Source organism: Myotis lucifugus, unplaced genomic scaffold, assembly GCF_000147115.1.
Source record: "Myotis lucifugus unplaced genomic scaffold, Myoluc2.0 scaffold_99, whole genome shotgun sequence".
Lineage (NCBI taxonomy): Eukaryota > Metazoa > Chordata > Mammalia > Chiroptera > Vespertilionidae > Myotis > Myotis lucifugus.
In genome coordinates, this window is record NW_005871147.1 from 4,294,527 (window position 1) to 4,316,677 (window position 22,151).

At 40.1% G+C, this 22,151-nt stretch overlaps 1 protein-coding gene across 7 annotated transcripts in view; it reads right to left on the minus strand.

The window, feature by feature from the left end:
* ACACA (acetyl-CoA carboxylase alpha) overlaps positions 1-22,151 on the minus strand; it is a 206,338-nt gene that overhangs the window by 161,246 nt on the left and 22,941 nt on the right. For all 7 annotated transcript variants that reach the window (XR_002830099.1, XR_002830098.1, XM_023756841.1 and 4 more), the window contains exons 4-10: positions 17,924-18,056; positions 15,484-15,622; positions 10,051-10,160; positions 8,421-8,502; positions 6,664-6,762; positions 4,435-4,541; positions 1,764-1,874 (exon numbers count right to left, since the gene is read on the minus strand). Coding sequence is in view for 5 of the 7 variants with exons in the window: in XM_023756841.1 (XP_023612609.1) it covers positions 1,764-1,874; positions 4,435-4,541; positions 6,664-6,762; positions 8,421-8,502; positions 10,051-10,160; positions 15,484-15,622; positions 17,924-18,056 (781 nt within the window). In the remaining 2 variants the exon portion in view is untranslated. The remainder of the gene's footprint in view (positions 1-1,763; positions 1,875-4,434; positions 4,542-6,663; positions 6,763-8,420; positions 8,503-10,050; positions 10,161-15,483; positions 15,623-17,923; positions 18,057-22,151) is intronic.

Sequence of the window (22,151 nt, forward strand, 5' to 3'; positions counted from 1 at the left end):
ATAAGGCACTGAAATACCTATGAAATTGGAATTATTATAGGAGGCATGTAAAGAAAAAGACAAGTAATATTCAAATTCTGACATTCAAAATAAGGTAATGTAGCAAAATACCTTTATCGCCTTCTTTATTGAGTATATTAAATCGTGGGAGTCCCAGTTCATAGATTTTTTCTCTTTAGCCCATGATAAGAAAGCAATAAATTTGTTACTGAATGACTTTTTAAAAAAAAAAGAAAGAAAAAAAGAAGGAAAAATAAAAGGTGGCCAGGGAAAAATAAGAAAAAGTGGAGAGCTAGCAGAGTGGAAAGGCCAGAATGTGTCCCAATTTGCCTTTTCGTGACACCTCTTTCTGGGTATTGATAGGAGAAAAAAGAGTGAATCAATTATGTGAGGGTACCTCTGAGGACAGGGAAAAAGAGACTCCTATCTCCCAATTCTCTAAGATTCTGAAAAGAGAACATATCTTTGGCTTTCACAACCAACCTGTAGTTTTGCCACATCAAATTAGCTAATCAGATGGGTAGTCAGAAAGAGACCCTACGTTAACTTTTCTGAGCCATTCTCAGTTCTCACAGAACATGAGCCTGCCATAAGGTTCCTGTGCCCTGGTACAATGGCCATGCAGCACAGGCTAGGATATAGACTGCTGGGCCAGCAGGGTAGAAACTCAGGAACCCACAGTCACTTCAAATTAAAGTCAATCAGAGAGTCTGGGCCTGACCAAGCCCAGAGCATCCCGATCAGGAGTTAACCACACTATATACATTGTAACACCAGAAGAAGAGGAACACAAACATACAGAAAGGCATGGACTCTTCCTTTTCACAGAAAGTTCTATGAGCCACCATACAGGGAAAAGCTATCTGAAAAACTGATGCCTTTTATATAAGAGAGAATAACTCTATTTTGGGGACTTACAAATTCTAGCATGAGTTAAATCACATATCACTGATATTGATATACACACACACACACACACACACACACACACACACACACACTAGAGGCCCAGTGCACAAAAATGTGTGCACTAGGGGTGGGGGGGGGGGGTCCCCTCAGTCCGACCTGCGCCCATTTGCAGTCCAGGACCCCTTGGGGGGATGTCCACCTGTCGACTTAGGCCCACTCCCCGGGGGATCGGGCCTAAGCTTGCAGTCAGACATCCTTCTGGCAGCCAGGGGAGCCCTCGGGGGATGTCCAACTAAAGGCTTAGGCCCCCAAGGGAGCTGTGATGAGAAAGCTGGGGTGACAGAGGAGCCACGCTGTCCCGCCCCGCCGCCCTGGGTCGGGTCGCACACGGGACGCCCAGGCGAATCGGCTGATGGCTGCCGGCCCGCCTGGCCGACCCGGGTCGGGTCGCACATGGGATGCCTGGGCGGGCTGGCGGATTGCTGCCTCCCCGCCCGGCCACCTGGGTCGGGTCGCACACGGACGCCCGGGTGGGCCGGCCGATCGCTGCCGCCCCGCCCGGCCACCCCGGGTCGCAGATAGCAGGCCCAGATGGCGGCAGGGCAGGCGGGATGGCGCTGTCCCACCCCACCGCCCCGGGTGGCAAATAGCAGGCCCAGATGGCAGCGGGGCAGGCGGGTTGGCGCTGACCCGCCCTGCCTGCAGTATGCAAGTTAGCCGCCGTCTTTGTTGGTGGTTAATTTGCATATCATGCTGATTAGCCCATGGGGGGCGTAGCAAAGGTACGGTCAATTACCATGTTTGTCTATTATTAGATAGGATGTTAATTCAAACAAAAACAACTTGTACTCTACCTGTCTGAAGAGGTTAGGGAAGTCATCTGCATTATTGACTTTTCTGATCCCCTTTCCTCCTCCTCCTTCTGAGGCCTTGATCATTACTGGATACCCAACTTCCTCTGCTGCCTTTCAGAAGAGAAAAATGGAATAAGAATGATATTAGTAGGGAAAAAGAAATTGGCATATTCTCCCTTTAAGAATGCTATTATTTAATAGCCTATATGTAGTAAAATAGAAAGATCTTGAAGATATACTATTAAGTAAAAGAAGTAATAGGACAATATTTGTAACTCTCTTGGTTGAACCAAGAGAAATTGCCTTTATGTTTAAGTATGATTGCATATGCATTCATATACCCACATATTTTTTAATCCTCACCTGAGGATTTTATTAAATTTTAGAGAAAGAGGAAGGGAGAGAGAGAAACATCGATGTGAGAAACTTTCAATCAGCTAAGGCAGTGATTCCCAAAGTGGGCACTACCGCCCCCTGGTGGGCGCTGCAGCGATCCAGGGGGGCGGTGATGGCCACAGGTGCATTTGTTTTAACTTTTTTTGTATTACCTTTCTATTCTGAGTTCAATAAATAGTTTCATAATTTCAAACTTCAATGTTTCTAATTTACACCTTTCTTTACTATATTTTACGAAAAAGGTAGAAACATTAATACATATATCTTTCTGTTTAATTGCTATTAAAATTTTTAAAAAATTAATTTCCAGGGGGCGCTGAGTAATATTTTTTCTGGAAAGGGGGCGGTAGGCCAAATAATTTTGGGAACCACTGAGCTAAGGCAAAAAGTAAAGTGGGGGAAAAGTTACCCAAAGGTTCAAAATAAACAAGTCATTCCTTTATCAAGACATTCCAATCTTTTAGGTTTAGTATAGCAATATCTAAACAGTGTGTCACCAGAAAAAAACACCATTTCAAATTTTAATTTGTGTCCCTAGATTAAGCATGAAAATCTTTCAATCACAGTCTCATCTTTTCTAAAATCCACTTAACTTTATTCACTTCTATTCTTATAAACAGTTAGTTTGATGAACTCAATCACTGAGTTACAAGGTTATAAGTGATCAAAGAGACAACCACAAATACAGAAAAGAGATAAAAGTAGGATAGCCCACATAATGTCAGTACGTAAGAAGGTACCTTTAAAAATATATGCTCTAGTCACAGGTCATACATTTTAAATATGTTAGAAGAATCTTAATGCCATGAGGAAAACACTTATATACAATATTAAGAAAAAAAAAGCACTATTAAAATATATACAGCAAGACTTAATTTTATAATTATCAATCATTATGAAAATTTATTAATGAATATTATCATTATAAATCTATGAATAAAAAATGGCTTGAAGAAAATAGCGGTGGTTTTATCATCTTTTATCTGGCTTTTCAAATTTTCTACCAGATAATTTTGTATTTATAATTATCACCAAAAAAAAAAAAAGAATTTTAATTGATAAGCACACTAGCCAAGCTTCCACTCTTTTTGCAAATTACAGCAAACAGAATATAGCATTTGCAATTCAATTATAAATATTAATTCTTATTAAGGATATTACAGGATGCTTAATTTAAAATGTAAACAATATAGTAAAATTAGCTGAGCATTCAGTATTCCTCTTGAATTTATAACATATAAGTCAAACATAGTAGTATGTTTTTCTAAAATACCCTCTTTCTTCATTACCTAGAGACATACCTGACATTTCCAACTAGTTAAAAAGTGAAAGGGGAACAAACTGGAGAAAACTATAGAGGAAAGAAAGATTATGTTGAAGAAAGAATCTCCTTTTGCTTGAATTCATGTTTCTACATGGATGGACAATAATCATAGAGTGACACTTTTAAGCCTCTCTTGGTTCACTCCCTCACACCTCCCCAAGAGAAAAAGAGTAAATTTACCTGATTGGTCAGTTTGGAGAGAGGAACTGAGCATGCATAGCTCAGCCTCTTTCCCCTTTGGGATCAGTCCACTGCTCAGAACATATGTTCTTTGTCAGCTCTGAGTCATACAAGCTGAATGGTAAAAGCTATGTTGTTGTAGATGGAAGTCTGTGGTACCACCAGTAACTAGTGAGTGAGCCTGTTTAACTGACATTCAAGTTACAAATCTGATTGTTGCTATATACTTAAGCCACTTTCACCAACATCTCTCTATTCTTAATATAATAAAGAGCTAATATGCTAATTAGACCAGAAGGCAGAATGACCTTCCAGAATGACCTTCTGGAACAACCAGTGGGCAGGGCTGCGGGGCCATGGGGCCGCAGGTCCACGAGGCAGGGGCTGCAAGGGCTGAGCCTCTTGCACAAATTTTGTGCATCGGGCCTCTAGTTCTTAATAAAGCTGACATGTTGATCTCTATCTGCCTGGCTTCTTGGTTCTGAACTCAAGCAGGGACAAAAGTGTATTATTTGTTGCCCCTCCTCTCCCACACACACACTAACTGATCTGACCACCTAAGAAGTGTTCCAAGTGAGAGAATTGCTTCAAAACTAATTTAAGTTGTTTTTTGTTATATGTAGGTCTCTTCTTCACTCTATAAACTATACCTCCTGATCTTACAAACCTAATGCCATCATGAGTCTATATCATGAACCAGGCTCCAGATCACGATATTTCTGATATAATTGGTCAGTTGAAATACATCACTTCCTAGAGTTAAAAACCTACCTTTAGCCCATCATCCACATCCTTCACATAGCCTTTTTCATAGAGTTCTTGGGGAACATTTAAGATACGTTTTGAAAAATCATTTTCTTGCCAGTCCACATGAAGACCTGCAATAACAACAGTGACTTAATGTAGCTATAAGAGCTTCTGTTCTTGTTAATTTTCTGTTATACCTTCTTTAAAATGATCTCACATTGGGGGTAGATGGGAGATAGAAGGATGCCAAAAAACCCTGATCAGTCCTTGAGTTAACGGTATTTACCTATAGTAGGACCTGGCAACTTGGATTTCCAGTGTAAGCAGGATCTTACACTGGAAAAATCCAGGAGAGCTAACAGGAAGCAACGTATAAAAATACAAGGACATACAAGGAAAAAGAAAGAAAAAAAAGCATGTCAGGCTTCTCACAGCAATGCAGCAGGCAAAATACCTTCGATTTGTGTGTTCAGGCCTGCTCCAGGGCCAGAGGTCTGGGAAATAATTCAATCTTTATGAGCCCTTAGAAATGGAAATGGCAGTTTTATTGGCCTCAGCAGAGTCATGATTCCATGCTCCCTGAATGTCCCTGTACTTAGCCACAAGGGGAATGCTATAGCTTCTCCATTCAAACAAGAACAAATTCAACTTTTTATTTTAAACTGTTTGACCCAGCAGGTCTGGAGAGGATATTGCAATCCCCTGGAAAGCTAGAGTAACAAGAGTTCAAATCTGTTCAGCCTCAAGACAATGGTCTCTCCCATTTGGAAGAGATTTTAGTGTATATCTGCCCCCTGTGCTTGAGTACTAAAAAAAGGGAAGTTCATATTATTATCAGCTATTATAATTCACACTAGAGGCCCAGAGCATGAAAATTCATGCACTGGAGGCGGGGGTCACTCAGCCCGACCTGCCCCCTCTCACAGTCCGGGAGCCCTCAGGGGCGGGAGGCAACCCGGCCATCAGGGGAAGGTGACGCCCCCATCACACCTCTGCTGCTGACACCGCCAGCAGCGCAAGCCTCAACCAGCCCTGGTTACCTGAGCCTCAGGCAGCCCTGGGCAGCTGGGCAGCCAACATCCAAGGCTTGCCTGCGCCTCGGGCTGGTCCTGGGCGGCTGAGGGCGGGTCTGGCCGCACTGTGTGCCTGCCGCCCCCTCCCCCACACCCCCCACCTCCAGGCTGGGCTGAAAGGACTTTGGGATTCTGGCAGCAGGAGCAAGGAGCAGCCAGCCGCACTGCGGGCCTGCCACCCCCGGCGGGGCTGAAAGAACTGGGGGACTCTGGCGGGGCTGAGGGGACTGGGCGCCGCCATCTTGTGGCTATGGGCGCCGCCATCTTTGGGATGGTGTGATGATCAATTTGCATATTCCATCTTTATTAGATAGGATGGCACTCTTTGAGGAATTTGTCAAGAATAAATCCTTTTTAGCCCCAGCTGGTTTGGCTCAGTGGATAGAGCATCAGCCTATGGACTGAAGGGTCCCAGGTTCAATTGTGGTCAAGGGCACATGCCAGGGTTGCGGGCTCAATCCCCAATAGCGGGTGTGCAGGAGGCAGCCAATCAATGATTCTCTCTCATCATTGATGTTTCTATCTCTCTCTCCCTCTCCCTTCCTCTCTGAAATCAATAAAAATATTTAAAAAAAAAAAAGAATAAATCATTTTCAGAAAAATTTTATCCTTCTACATGCCTGGAAGAAAAGTTGACTATTGACCTCATTTTCTATATCAAAGGCAACTGAGGGGTTAAATGATATTAAACAGGAAAAGCAAATCATCAATACATTGTGGGCTGACATAAAAAACAAAACAAAAAAAAAACCTACTGGCAGGCAAATATTTGAGAGGTGGGTTTGAGTGTTCTTAGTGATCCAGGTCACTTCCCAGGCCAGTTCAAAGGCCTAATTCTGCCTACAAAGTCCATCTCTGAGAAATATTCTAGCCTACCCAGAGATTATCTGAATCCACAGAACCATGAGTTTTCCCAGAGTTTCTCCAAATTAAATCCCAAGATTGCTCAAATACTAGTTTAGCATCTAGTATACCTGGTACAAAATTTATATTCCTAAGACATGATAAAATCACAGGTGTATTAATTAAGCGTGGAGATACAAGATACCATTATCAACCTGGATTCTATTTATCAAGTATCCCAACATTTCAAATAAACTTAAGCCCCAAGCCACAGTCCCAAATACCCTACTGAATGAGCTTTTTTGCACTTCAAGACACAAACAAGAAAGTTTCTTACCACTGCCACTCCAGGGAAGAGTTGGGATACCTGCAGTTTGTGCCACTATGGAAGATGCAATCTTATCCCCCAAAGCCCACATGGCCTGGCTTGGAGGACCTAAAAAATAAAACAAGAAAAGAGCTTGACTATAACATTTTGGCCTCATTTCTATCACATATATGTCTTCTATATAATTATTTTTGTATTTTTCTTGTCTCCCCTACATATCATGGAGATCATAAACTTGATTAATGGGATTACTATGTTTTAACTCATCTTTGTACACTTTATAGATCTTGATGTAGTAAGCTTTTAATACACAATGAGAGCTCTATATACTAAATTCCTGACCAATCTAACTCTCATTTTTTTATCCTTTATGATTCAACTTTATCAGCTTAATAAAGTCTTTTCTTTTTAACCAATATCCTACATTAAGTTTTGGTGTTCAAGTCTGAAATATATATATTATCCCTTCCTTGGTCTTAGGATAACCAAAAAAGGAAAATTTAACTTTAATAGGGTTTACAAAGCATAGTCATCATTGTGGAATGTCTCTGAGACAGAGAAAGAAATACTTTGAGCCATATAACCTCTATTTCTCTCTCTGGCATAGGAGAGCAGAAAAGACAGAAAACAGAGCTCTCAGGAATATATATATAAAACCCTACTATGCAAATAGACCAAATGGCAGAATAACCAAACAACCGGTTGCTATGAGGTGCGCTGACCACCAGGGGGCACGCGCAGAACATAGCAGGCGTCGGCTGCGGCGGGATGGTGGAGCAGATGAGCGGGGGTGCCAGACCAAGGTGGGGTGCCGGTCGCTGTCATCGGGGCAAGCCTCTGGTGGTTACTGAAAATTCTTTGCTCCTGCACGCTACAGTCCCATCCAACGCTCGAACCCACTGCTGGTGCCGGAGCCTACCACTCACACCCACTGCCAGTGCCTGGCGCTGGCCCCGATCACTTGGCGCCCTCAGTTGGTACGAGCAGTGGCTGCCTGATCACCTCCCCCTGCTCCTGAGGGACAATTGGGGCAAGCAGCCACCTCTCCCACCTGCTGCTGGTGACAGCCCCGCTTATACCTGCAGCCGGTGCCGGAGCCGCAGCTTGCACCACCTACTGGCACCAGCCCCACTTGCACCTGCTGCTGGCGCCGGCCCCAATCACTCCATGCCTTTAGCCGATGGGAGCAGGCTGGCGCCATCAGCGTGTGGGAGTGGTAGTGGCGGGAGCAAGGCTGCCGGCAGACAGGGGACTGGGGGCCGCAGCAGGAGGTGCCAGGCGGGGGCGGGAAGGATGGGCCAAGACCCGCCCCTGTGTCCACCATAGCCTTGTGGCCCACAGTTCCTTTCAAGGTGCACTGGGCCCCTTGAATCTATATGCTTAAATGTGAAGGGGCTGATTCATATTTAAGGGCACACTGCTAGGGTATCCTTAAGTATTCAATTATCTTTGCTATATAAAAATATGTTTTCCATATCTTTTCTTAGGTTAATGGCAACATTCTTAAAACCAGGGTTTTGGAAATCAGAGCCTCCACATCTCATGGAAAAGAACCTAGGGACAGAAAACAAACCAAGATGCGGAGACATAAGCAGGGTATAAGAAGAGAGGAAGGGAAAACAAAATAATAAAGAGGTTACTCTGAGAGTTGCTGACTGATGAAAAATAAGAGAATGCTGAACAGAAAAGCAGAATATAGAGTAGAATATGGGCAAAACTGACAGAGAGGAACAGAAAGACAGAAACAGTATGTCAGAAAGACTTACCCATGAAGGCGATGCCATTTTTCAAAAGAAGTTCTGGGAGCTTGGGATTCTCAGAAGCATGACCCCAGCCAGCCCATACTGCCTACAAGGGAATACAATATGGTTCATTCTTAAAATTCATATTTAAAAGAAAGAAAAACATGATAACTGTATTATTCTCTACTAAGATTGGGCCCTACTCCATGAGGTACAATATCTCCACAGCAGTCTAATACTTAATTCAGCTTCTATGCTTAATTCTTGGCAAACTTCTTACAGAAAAATAAGCAGTCCATTGTGGTAAAACCTCTGAGTAAGTCAAATCTAAGTTGAAATTGATATTAAGATCCAGCTAGTCTTGTTGCTCTTTAGGAAGTTCAATTCAAAGCCTTTCAACTAGACTCTATAGAGGCTTTTCTACACTCTATAGAAATATTAGTTCTCCTTCACAGATTCAATTACTTTGGCCACACGACTCAACCTTTATATCTAGTGGTTATAATGCCCTATAAATCATGAGCTTTTTTTTTTTCTTTTTGGGCTTTAAAACATTTACCCTAAACTTCTTCATATAAGTGATAGGGAAGGAATGAGCTACTTCTACACTATCATATTCTGAGCTAAGAATATTTCAGTGGAAATACAGCATCATATTCTGGGGTAAGAATATTCCATTGGAAATGGTTTGAACATGAAATGGATAGAATAAATAATCTCTGGGGTGGGGCGGGGGGGGGAGCCCTTACAAACCTCCTGTTTGTAGTCTGTTTACTTAGACTAAGTGCATCTTTCCATCTTTCCTTTCCTTGTTGGTTATATTTCACATGAAGGCATTTATAAATTTTCAACAAAGATGCGTTCTATAAAATTAAAAGTTCTTTTTTGGACATTCCTTTGTGCCTAACTGTAAAATCACTAAATCTGTTGTTATTGTTTTCTGTGACCACTTACAGATATTATGTTTATCAAAACAGTGAAACATTGTAAACCATAATATGCAATAGTTTTCTTTGGCAATTGTAAATATTAGTTCATATGTGAACTACAGTGCTGAATCTGAATAATATCTTTAAAGTGGAAACATTTTTCCCTTTTTTTCAACTTAAAAAATTTCAAATACAACTGACATACAATATTGTATTAGTTTCAGATGATTATATATTTATATAACTTCTGAAGTGATCACCTTGTAAATCTAGTACCTACTTGACAACATAGTTATTACAATATTATTGACTATTGACTATATTCCCCATTGCTGTACTTTACATCCCCATGACTGTTTTTATAATTGGCAATTTGTACGTCTTAACCCCTTCTTTTTTCACCAATGTGCCAACCCCCATCCCATCTGGCAATCATCAAAATGTTCTCTGTATTTGTGAGTTTGTTTCAGTTTTATTTGGTAATTATCTTTCTCTGTCTTACTTATTTACTTAGCATAATGCCCTCTTATTCTATCTATGTTGTCACAAATTGCAAGATTTCACTCTTTTTATGGCTGAGTAATATTCCATTGTATACATACACCACTTCTTTATCCATTCGTCTATTGATGGACAATTAGGTTGCTTCCATATCTTGACTATTGTAAATAATGCTGCAATGAACACATAAATTTGGCTTTAAAGGATACATTGGCATCTCTTACTTGAACTGGAATCCTTTTAGCAATATCAAGAATTAATTCAACATTTGCATAGTTGTTGTTGTTTGGTCCCCCTGGCACTGGTACATAGTGATCTGCCATCTTAATGTACTCTGAAAATGTAAGCAAATTAATAGAGAATACATGCTTTAGTTTCTGAAATATTACACAGAGCAAGACTATGTAAAGGACCATCATAAGTAACCATAGAACAAACTGCATTAATGGGGTAATTTCCAGGACCATTTATTTGAAGGCTCTGACTTTATTAAGTCACGAATATGCACTAATTTCATATTTAGGAAGCTCTTACACTAAAACAGCAGTTCTCAAACATTTCACTATGTGACCTTTCTGGAAAGGTCTTCATGACCCCTATATCAAAAATAATGTGTCTGTGACTTAGAGGCCCATGTATAATTATTCTATTATGGGAAAAAGTCCTAGTCTTAACACCCTTTATCTTTACCTTGTACTATATTCTGAGAAAGCCCTTTTCTTGATGTAGAGCTAAGACAGAATGGGGACAGGGGAGAGTCTGGAGGGTTTGTAGACTGGCTAAACAGGAGTCTCCTAGGTGTTTAAAAAGGGTTTATCTGGAATGTTAGCAATAATAGATATTTGAAAGACACTTTAAAAAGAAACTTCTTTACCTCACATTACTTGTTTTGCTCAGTATTCCCATTTAAATTTGTCACCTGGTGTCTCTCTCTTCCTATTCTGGCAACAACTGTAGCAGAGAAGCTACAATGTGTAGGACTGCATTAATAAGCACTTTACATATATATTTCATTTAAGTCAACATATGATAGGTAATATAACACCCAGTTTATAGGAAATTATGGTCTGGAGTAGTTAAATAACTTGCTCAAGGTCCATTTCCAACATATGTATTAACTTTTCTTATATCTTGTTCTTAACTTTTAAAGGCTTTAAGTCCTTTTAAAAAAAATTCTTACCCAGCCAGTGTGGCTAAATGGTTGAGTGTCAACCCATGAACTAGGAGGTCACAGTTTGATTCCAAGTCAGGGCACATGCCCAGGTTGTGGGCTCAATCCCCAGTAGGGGCATGCAGGAGGCAGCCAGTCAATGATCTTCTCCCATAATTGCCGTTTCCATCTCTCTCTCCCTCTCTCTTCCTCTCTGAAATCAATAAAAACGTATTTTAAAAAATACTAATTCCTTAATTTAATACCACTGATATTATAATCCTTTCTAGAGTTCTATTTCTTAAATAACTTTTAAAGAAAGCAAAAAATTATATAAACTCTAAGTAAAAAAGGTTGGAAAAAGCAGGAACATAAATAGAAATAAAAACACCCCAAAATTTCACTCCCACAGATAACTAGTATTATTGTTTTGGTATTATATCTTTTTTTTTTTTTTGACTATACACAATGTACTTTTTTCCTATTATTATATCACACTATCAATCTCCTTATGGCCAATGTTCTTCTTGGAAATTGTGATGAATAGACACTTAAGTGTCTGCCGCTATGATCCCAGTCTCCAGGTATTCATGTTTTAAGTCCACTCTCCTTGGGTGTGACCTGCTTCTGGCCAAGAAAATATGGTAAATATGAGATGTCATTTCCACGATAATATTACATATGAATGTAACCAAATGTAATACTCTCCCTTGCTGGCTTTGAGGTAGAAGCCACGTGACAAGGAGCTGAGAGTAGCCTCTAGCCAATAACCAGCTAGCCATTCAGGCCCCAAGTGTGGGAACCCACAGAAAACTGAATGCTGCCAACAATCATGTGAGCTTGAAAGCAGATCCATCCAAAGTTGAGCCTCAGATGAAACTGCAACCCCAACTGACAACTGACTGCAGCTTTGTGATAACCTGAAGCAGAAGACCCAGCTCAGCTGTACCCTGACCTTCAGAAACTGTGAGATAATAAATGTCAGTTGTTTTAAGCTGCTGAGTTTGTGGTAATATTGTTACACAATAATAGATAAATAATACAGCAATTTAACAGAATGCATTCTCAGACCAATTAATGCTATTTTTTAATGGCTGCATGATATTTCATAGAATTAGTGTAGCACATTTTACTTAACTAATCCACTGATGGTTAACACTTAAGTTACTCCAAGTTTCTGATTATTTTAATAATGACTATCCTTATACAAATATATTTGCCCATATTACTGATTTTTGTTCCTCAGAATAAATACAAGAAAATACAATTTCTTGGTCAAAAGATATGCATACTTTTGTTCTTGTGTTCTTGATCCAATCCTCTCCCACCTCCTCTAGGTCTCTTGTAGACTTGTACCCCCTCCCTCTTTGATTTCTTCTTCTTAGACTATAAATATTCCCAAGTCTCTTTCAATTCAGAAAAATTAAAATCCTTCCTTGACCCTGAATTTCTCTTTAGTTTCTACCTTTTTTTCTTCCGTTCTCATTCAAATTCTTTTTTTTTTTTTTTTTTAAATATATTTTATTGATTTTTTTTTTACAGAGAGGAAGAGAGAGGGATAGAGAGTCAGAAACATCGATGAGAGAGAAACATCGACCAGCTGCCTCCTGCACATCCCCCACTGGGGGTGTGCCCGCAACCAACGTACATGCCCTTGACCGGAATCGAACCCGGGACCCCTCAGTCCGCAGGCCGACGCTCTATCCACTGAGCCAAACCGGTTTCGGCCTCATTCAAATTCTTAAAAAACGTGTCTACATTGGCTATCTCCATGTCACTTCCCATTCATTACTTAAAATTCTATATTAGTTTGCATACTCATATTGTTCTACTAAAACTATTCTTGCAAATATCAATGGTTTCATAATTGCTGGACAGATTTCTCTTCCTACTTTATTGAACTGCTGACACATGTGACCCTTCTTAATGAAATTCTTTCTTTTTGCTTTTCTCTTCTGCTTCTCCCATCTCTCTGATCATTTCTTCTCAGTATTGTTTATGGACCTACCTTCCTGCATCTATCCTATATCCTACCCTTCCATAAAGTTTCATCCCTAGCCCTCTTCTCTTTATTTTCTATCTGTTCCTTCAGGGAGTAGTGTTAACTAATAACGTAAACTCTTAATCTCTGACTGTTATTATTTCTAAGTTTTAGAAGGATATATTCCATTTATTGTAGAATTTATAGAGTCTACTTGTACCACAAGTACTCCAAACCTAATCTGTCCCCCCAAAAAACCTTACTCTTGCCCTAACTGGTTCGGCTCAGAGGATAGAGCGTCGGCCTGCGGACTGAAGGGTCCCAGGTTCGATTCCCGTCAAGGGCATGTACCTTGGTTGCGGGCACATCCCCAGTGGGGTGTGTGCAGGAGGCAGCTGATTGATATTTCTCTCTCATCGATGTTTCTAACTCTCTATCCCTCTCACTTCCTCTCTGTGAAAAATCAATAAAACATATTAAAACACCTTACCCTTCTTGCTACATCATCTATTATTTTGCCCTACTTGATGGTACTAGTACCTGCCTAGTCAACCAAATTAGAAATCCAACAATAATCATTAACTCTTCATTCAACCACCAAATCTTGTCAATTTTGCCTCCTAAAACTCTGTAAACCATCCTGTTCTTCTCTAGTCTCAGCCTTGTCATATCCTTTAGTATTGCCTTCCACAAACGGATCTTCCCAGATGCTTCCTGAATCATCTAATTATTCATGTTTTTAAAACTGTATCTATCTTTTAGAGATACATATTAAAATATTTACACAAAATCATGTCTAGGATTTGCTTCAAAGATTGTGTGGAAGAGGGAGAAGGTGAAAGTATAGATGAAACAAGACTGGCTGTTGATAATTATTGATGCCGGATGACAGACAGATGGAAAGGGGTTCATTATACTCTTCTACTTTTGAATCATCAAAAACAACTAATCTATTTAAATACACATTCTTTAATGTTCAACACACACACACACACACACACACACACACTCATCCCTAAAAAGATAAAGTCTATGCCCTTGATGATGAAAAACAAGACCCTTCTTGACGAATACTAGATCACATTTTGTAATTTAACAAGCCACCTATAATTTCCAGAAAATGACTGTGTCACACCTTCAAACATTTGCCTATACTGTTCTTTCATCCTGAAACACTTTTGTCTTCTCCCTAATTGCTTCATTAATTCTTACTCAATTTTGGATAGGCATAACTTCTTCAGAAAGCTTTATCTTAACCCTGCCCCCAAGAGCATGGGGCAGAGTTAAGATATCTCATTTCTATGTTCTCATAATACATTATACATATTTATATTATAGCATTGACCTCAAAGTACTGAAATTATTTGTTTCCTAGAGCCAGATCACATCTTATCCAACTGTAGGTCCCTATGTTTACTGAGTACAAATAAATGAATTAATGGGAGCACTAGGTAGAACTAGATAAAGGAAAAGAAATAATGCAAGGTAATTGACATTTATGATAGACAATTTCATCTTTACTGTGAACTAGACATTATGATCCTTCTTTTATAGTTTTAAAAATTGTGGCTCAGAGATGTTAAAGGGTCAATCTAAATGTTTTCACATAACATCAGATTTCCAATAAATTGGTGCCTTCTCTGTTTCTAAATAAGGTACATAATACTACCCCTTACTCCTTAGGCATAGCCTTAACATCATTGTCTCAATATAGAGAGAACATATACAAAACAAAATGGTTTTAAAAAGATAGCTATTTAAAAAGCTGTTATCTGTGAGTACTCTAACTTAGAGATTATGCTTTAGTGATGAAAAGCATGGAGAGGAAAGCCACAACCTCTCAGCTATCCCAACATCTTTCAGCTGGAGGACCTACTAAGTAGAGAGAATGTGCAGAAGAGCTTGCAGAGTGAAAACAACTTGGGTCCCAAGAGGGCTCTCCCTCAGAAGAAAGGGGAAAAAATTCACTGTGGCTCATAAGGGAAATAGTATTTCCTTCCGAACCTTTCCTCTTACACATGTTAAAGTATGTGGCTTAGCAAATACTTGACACTGAAAAGGCATACACCTGAAAACCCAAATCAACACTTTCGTTCAATTTCTACCTAGAACACAAGGGTCTGTGTTGAGGTTAAATATAGCACAATCACTTGTATATGCTTATTATTAACACTCTCTAAAAGATAGATCGTTCTGTTTAAGACTCCCCCTAAGTTACTATTCTCCTACTTACAGGCTGTGCTAGTCAATGTTTTACGCTCTAGAGCAGTGGTTCTCAACCTTGGCTGCACATTAGAATCACCGGGGAATCTTTTTAAAATCCTGATTTCTGGGCCTCATCCAAAGAAAAAATTCTGTTTCTTTGTTACTAATGTTGTGGCCTCACCCCATAACAAAGAAACAGAATTTCCGGAGGATGAGGCCCAGAAATCAGGATTTTAAAAAGATTCCCAGGTGATTCTAATGTGCAGCCAAGGTTGAGAACCACTGCTCTAGAGTGATGCTTTCTTAATGCAAATAACTCACCTGCATTGGCTTTAAGGTCTTCAGGTGTGACCATGACAACAAATCGGATTGCACGTTCATTTCGAAACATCTCGTAGGACCACCGACGGATAGACCGCATGCATTTCACTGCTGCAATGCCATTGTTGGCAATAAGAACCTGGGAGAGTTAGGGGATGGGAATTGGAGAGAAAAATTAAAAAAGCAAGCAATGATGGAGAGAAAGAGGTGAGACAATTTTTGTAGCTCTATCTTATTTTGAAAAGGCAGATTTTCAATAGGAATTTGTATTCCTGGTCTAGGTAGTTAAGAACTAGCTCCCACATGACCAAGGGATATTTTAAAATGTTAGCTAAGGAAATACTTCAATATGTGCCTGACTCAACCTTATTCCTTTCTAGCTTCCTTCTTTTAAAAATACTCACCCAAGGATATGCATTTTTTTTAATTGATTTTTAGAGAGAGAGGATGGTTAGGGAGAGAAATATCGATGTGACAGAAAAACATCAATCAGTTGCCGACTGTATGCACCCTGACTGGGGATTGACAACCCCACAACATGGGCATGTGCCCTGACGAGGAATTGAACTGGTGACCCTTCAGTGCACAGGATGAAACTCAACCAAGTGAGCCGCCTGGTCAATGTATAACTTCATTTCTCTCTCTCTTTTTTTTTTTAAACCCTCACCTGAGGATATTTTTTCCATTGATTTTTAGAGAGAGTGGAAGGGAGGGAGGGAGATTAGAAAAAAAGGAGGGTGGAAGGGGGACAGACAGCAAGAGAAAAACATCAACCCAGGTATGTGCCCTTGACCGGGAATAGAACCTGGTGCCCTTCAGTACACAGGCCGACGCTCTAACCACTGACCCACACTGGCAAGGCCCATAATTTCATTTCTTGAAGGAAAAAAAAAATCACAATTACTCAAATCTTGTGAGTCTGTGAAATTTTACTAAACCAATTATTAGGGGAAAGAAACTTAAGAGAGATAGTGTATTATAAATAAGGATGGAGGAAAACCAAACAGTGAGTGTCATGCACTATTCTTTGTTGTAGTAAAATAAGGCAGAGGACCCTGAACATGTGTAAGAACCTGGAACCAGCCGAAACCGGTTTGGCTCAGTGGATAGAGCGTCGGCCTGCGGACTGAAAGGTCCCAGGTTCGATTCCGGTCAAGGGCATGTACCTGGGTTGCGGGCACATCCCCAGTAGGAGATGTGCAGGAGGCAGCTGATCGATGTTTCGCTCTCATGTTTCTAACTCTCTGTCTCTCTCCCTTCCTCTCTGTAAAAAATCAATAAAATATATTTAAAAAAAAAAAAAGAATGAGAGCTCATAGAAAAAATGAGCTACAAATAAACAGTATTAAAAAAAAAGAAAAGAACCTGGAACCAACCACCACCTCTCTCCAAAATGCTGAACCCCAAATGCCTTAGAACTATAGAGCCTGCCTCAGAATGGTCACAAGAAAAAGAGAAGAATCAAGGATCCTGAGACTTCTCTGTAACAAACCTTTCATTAGCCGTCTTGCAATCATCCCTCCAAGGATAACACAGTCTAGGAGACATATAATCTATCTTTATTGGAAGACTAACAGAAGGACACCGCTGAAGCAATACTTTTAGGAGTGGGAATGTAAGTCCCCATCCTTTAATCATTTAATCACTATAAATTATTCCAACCAAGTCATTCTCTCAGCTCTGACATGATTTAGATAAAAGTGACACAGAGTTAATATTTAAAAATACGTGTAATCTCTAAGTATTTCATGTGGTGTGTTCCCTCTAAACAGCTCCAATACTCGATGGAAGCCAATCAGTCAGTGTATCAAACTGTTTAAACTTTCTCTTCTGAAGTCTCTACTTCCTTAGCTCCAAACCCAATGCTATGACATTATCTCCTCACCACCACCCCACAAGTTAACTGATTTCTCCTAGCCTCTCAGATCAATGCAGCCCAACCCTGTAAAATCACAAGATCTTTTAAAAAGAACTTGATGGGCCGTAACCGGTTTGGCTCAGTGGATAGAGCGTCGGCCTGCGGACTGAAGGGTCCCAGGTTCGATTCCGGTCAAGGGCATGTACCTTGGTTGCGGGCACATTCCCAGTAGGGGATGTGCAGGAGGCAGCTGATCGATGTTTCTAGCTCTCTGTCCCTCTCCCTTCCTCTCTGTAAAAAATCAATAAAATATATATTAAAAAAAAAATAATAAATAAATAAATAAAAAGAACTTGATGAGCACTGCTTCAACATCTTATTAGCTGTGACTAAATTATCAGTGGTTAATACATATTACAGAAAATTATTTAATAGGATGCTAGGGAGGTAGAAAGGATAACTTCACATGAAGAGGCAAGGTCTCTGAAAGTCTAAATATCAGTTTTGAGCAAATCTAGACAACAAATCTAGGCATTAAATCTCATATACTTTGGAAAAGTACGTTAGCAGGTTACAACTTACCTTCTCAATCACTTTATTACCCCCAAAGCGAGTAACAAATTCTGCTGGAGAAGCTACAGTGAAATCTCGCTGTGAGTCTATTTTCTTTCGGTCTCGACCTTGCTTTACTAGATGCAAGCCAGACATGCTGGGCCTATAAAAATAAAGAAGCCATGAACGTCTGTCAATAGGATTTCTTCACACCATCTATCTCCCCTGGAGACCTGCTTTTCACTTCTTATAACAGTACCTCCAACTATACCCTTGTGAAGACTGCATGCTGGGGGACCACATACTTTTTAAATGGAGGAAAAAATGGTCTTTGCTTGTGGAAATCTAAGCAAAAAATAACTGTTCCTGAATAATAAAATAATAATATTAAGGTTTACCAACAGTGCCATCACAAAGAGATAGGCAATGGTTGGAATGAAATGAAATGGTAGAAATAGCAGACTCAACTGTTAAAACTAAAAATACAATTAGCAAGGCTGTTTCAGGATCATGATTCTGGCATACAGATGACCTTCACCTCTGTATCTCTACCCTCCATCTTTCTTATGAGCTTTACCTCCACATTTTTAATTGCCTACTAAATGTTTTACTGGTGTATCCCATATATGTTTCAAAATCAAATTCTTTACAAGGCAGCATAACATACCATATTTCATCGATTTTAAGATGTTCCTCTTTTTTTAAAAAAAAAAAAAACTCTGAAATTGATATGTATCTTACAACCAATTGTATGATTTATTTAGTCGACAGTATTTTTCTCCTCAGTGATGCCTATAACAATTAATGGTGTTTTAGATTAAATAAAATATAGTTGTTGAAACTGCACAGACCTGGTTTTAAATTCCAGATCTGTCCGCTTAATAGCTCCAATGAGTTTTAGCAAATAATTTAACCTTGCTCAGCTTCAGTTTTCTCTTTGTAAAATATGCATAGTATTTACAGTTCCAGTTATTTACCTATTGTCCCTCAGCTCCAAGTCCACTCTTTTATGCTCTGCACTGTGGAAATAGGGCTAAGCCTCTGCAAAATTGTTCAATTCTGCCAATGGGAAGACAGGGGGGTAAAAAAGAGACTTCTTTTGTGTTTTCCAGCTATTACCAGCATTGCTCCATAGTAACAGAAAGTAAACTCTAGCTTCTAGCATCTTTTGACATTCCTGGGAAAGCCTTGATGTATTCTCTTAGAAGTACCAGGAGCAGAATGTTGTGGTTCCTGACAGTCAATACTGCCTTGCCATGCTTACTCATCCTCTGGGGTACGCTGCCTGGGCCTATCAATCACCTGTCAGGCCAGGTCTTCTTCTCAGGGATCTGAGCACCAGCTACTCAAAGCTTACTTCCAGTGGTCTAAGCACCAGCCCCCAAGGACCCTCTTCCAAGCTCCTACTTCTTCCTTTATGACCTCCCAGGTCTATGGGTGGTAACTGCTTTCTATAGGTATTAACTCTGGGTTACTTCAGTATCCCTTTTTCGTTCTTTTATTCTTCTAACACCCAAGTAACCAATTCTCACTAATGAATGTCGTCTTTATTATAATACCTAATGCAGTTTCTCTTTCCTTGACTGGACATTGATAGACCCTCTGAATGGGTGTTTTGAGGATTAAATGAGATAATAGATATAAATAAGGTCCTTTATACACTGTTTAATAGATATTTTCTTCTATTCCTATTTTTCCTTCCTTTCTCCTATACTCCAACCTTGACATTGTAGTAATTTAACTTTTCAAAATAAAAGAGTATGATTAAAATTGTCCAACAAAGAAAATACCAGGTCCAGATGATTTTCAAAGACAAGTTCCATCTAATTTTCAAGGGCAGTAGTCTACCAAACTTCCAGACAATAGAAAAAGATGTAAAACTCTCCAGCTACAGTAATACTGATACCAAACCCAGACAAAGATGTTACATGAAGATAAAAGTCTAGGTCCATTTTATTCCTGACTACAAATGCAAAATTCCTAAACAAAATATACTAAATAGTAGGGTATTAGTGCAAGGATGGGCAAATATTAGTAAAAAAAAAATATGTTCCTCCATGACCAGCTTGAGTTTGTCCCAGGTATGCAAAGATGGCTTAATTTTAGAAAACCCATAAATGTAAAAAACTATGTTAGATTTCCTAACAAGTACAATAAAATGAAAAAAAATTAGAGGCATTAAAATTGCAAAGAAGGAACTGTCATTATTTGAGAATATGGTAATTTACATAGAAAACAGAATATTCTGCAATAGAATAGTTGACATTCCTGGGATGTCCATTGATGCATTCTCTTAGCAATACCAGGAGCAGCAGGTTTTCCAGCCATTACCAGCATAGACCTTAGTCAAGTGTCTTGATATACGATTAATACACAAGAAGTCCAAATATATTAAATACAGTTGACTACATACAGATTATAAAATTAAAAATAGATCATAAAGCTAAAAACAACTAAAATACACATACTCTTCAGAGATATGTATAGATACAATAAGACAATATAAACAGAAAGACAAAAGACATGTGATTAAGAAAATTGATTATCTGGGTAGGGGAGGCATGGAGAAGGGTTGAGGAGAGATTATATAATTAAATGTAGGTGATGGCCAAGGACCCACCTTTCTTTTAAAAATTAAACAAAAGAACGTGGTGGGTTTCAAATCCTTCCTACATTATTAAAAACAAACGAACAGCTAACCAAATAAATAAATAATAGAGGGCCACACATGGAATAATGATATGTCATGAATCAATGATTATATAATTCTATACACCTAAAGTTAAACACACACACACTCCTCAAAGGTCAACTTTCACTTATTTAGGGAAGGAGTGAAGAAATAGAGAAGATATAAACCTAGAACTAATAAGGAGCTGCTTGAGTATAACACAAAAAGGGAAGCAAAGTCTATATTGATAAAAAAGGTGGGAAAGGAATTGGTTATAAGATTTAATCAATAGTTTAGAAATAAAATGAATCTCATAATCTTCACCTCTCATCTACTTTTTGGGGGGACACTATTAGAGAATGTTGTCTTGTAAATAAATGAGTAACCCAAGAAAAGGGAAGACAAGGAATGCAAGAAACATAGAATCCAACACAGAAGAGAAGGGCATTCCCTAGATGATTGTTCAAATTGGAAGACAGACTGTTCTAGGAAGTATTCATCTTGGAAGAAATGGACAGATCACCTTTTGTATTTAACCACAGAAAAACAAAATAAAACTTGCCTGTATGTGTAATACATACATCTACACTAATAAAAGAGAAAAATGGTAATTGGCGTACGACCGCTACCCTTCCCATTGGCTAATCAGCGTATCCTTATGCAAATTAACTGTCAGCCAAGATGGCGGCCGGCAGCCAGGCAGTTGGAAGCGAACATGAGGCTTGCTTGCTCCAGTGACTGCAGACTCCAACGTTCCCCGCCTGACTTGCCGGCCTCTGAGCTGGCAGTTTGAAACATTCTAACAAATATATCCGGCTGGGATCTCAGAGCTGAAGTTATACATTGTTTCGATTATAGAACGGCAAACAAACCAGCAGCGGAAGCCTCAGAGCTAGAGCCAGAGCTAAAGCTGGCCCAGAAGAAAAAAAGAAAAGAAAAAAAGGAGTGGTTGGGAGCTTCCCGCCAGCCTGAAAGCAGTCAAAACCGCCAGCCTGAAAGCAGCCCTCAGCCCCTCACCCAGACTGGCCAGGCACCCCAGTGGGGACCCCCACCCTGATCCAGGACACAGGGCAAACCAGCAGGCCCCCAGGCCTCTATCCTATATAGTAAAAGGATAATATGCCTCCCAGCACCGGGATCAGCGGAGCCGCAAGCCTCCTGGCACCAGATCAGCATGACAGGGTGCAGCGCCCAAACCCCCTATTCGCTCTGCGGCTCTGTGTATGACAGGGTGTGGCGTCCCAACCCCCTGATCAGCCCTGCTCTGTGTGTGACAGGGGGTGGCCCCCCAACCCCCCCCCCCCACGGGCCCTGCTCTGTGTGTGACGGGGTAGAGCCATAACCTCCCCATTGGCCCTGCCCTGAGTGTGACCAGGTCGGCGCGCCAACCCAGAGGAGGCCTGCTCCTGGGGGAACTAAATGCGGAGTGGATATGACTGGAGTTTGTGTAACCGAGAGAGGTGCAGAAAACTCCCCTAACAGCTCAGCTCTGTGAGAGCCTTGGGGGACCTCCTAAAAATCACGTAGGACCTCTTTCCTCATTTCAGGAAGGTCGTGGGGTTACTGAGATGAGTCCCAAGGAACCTC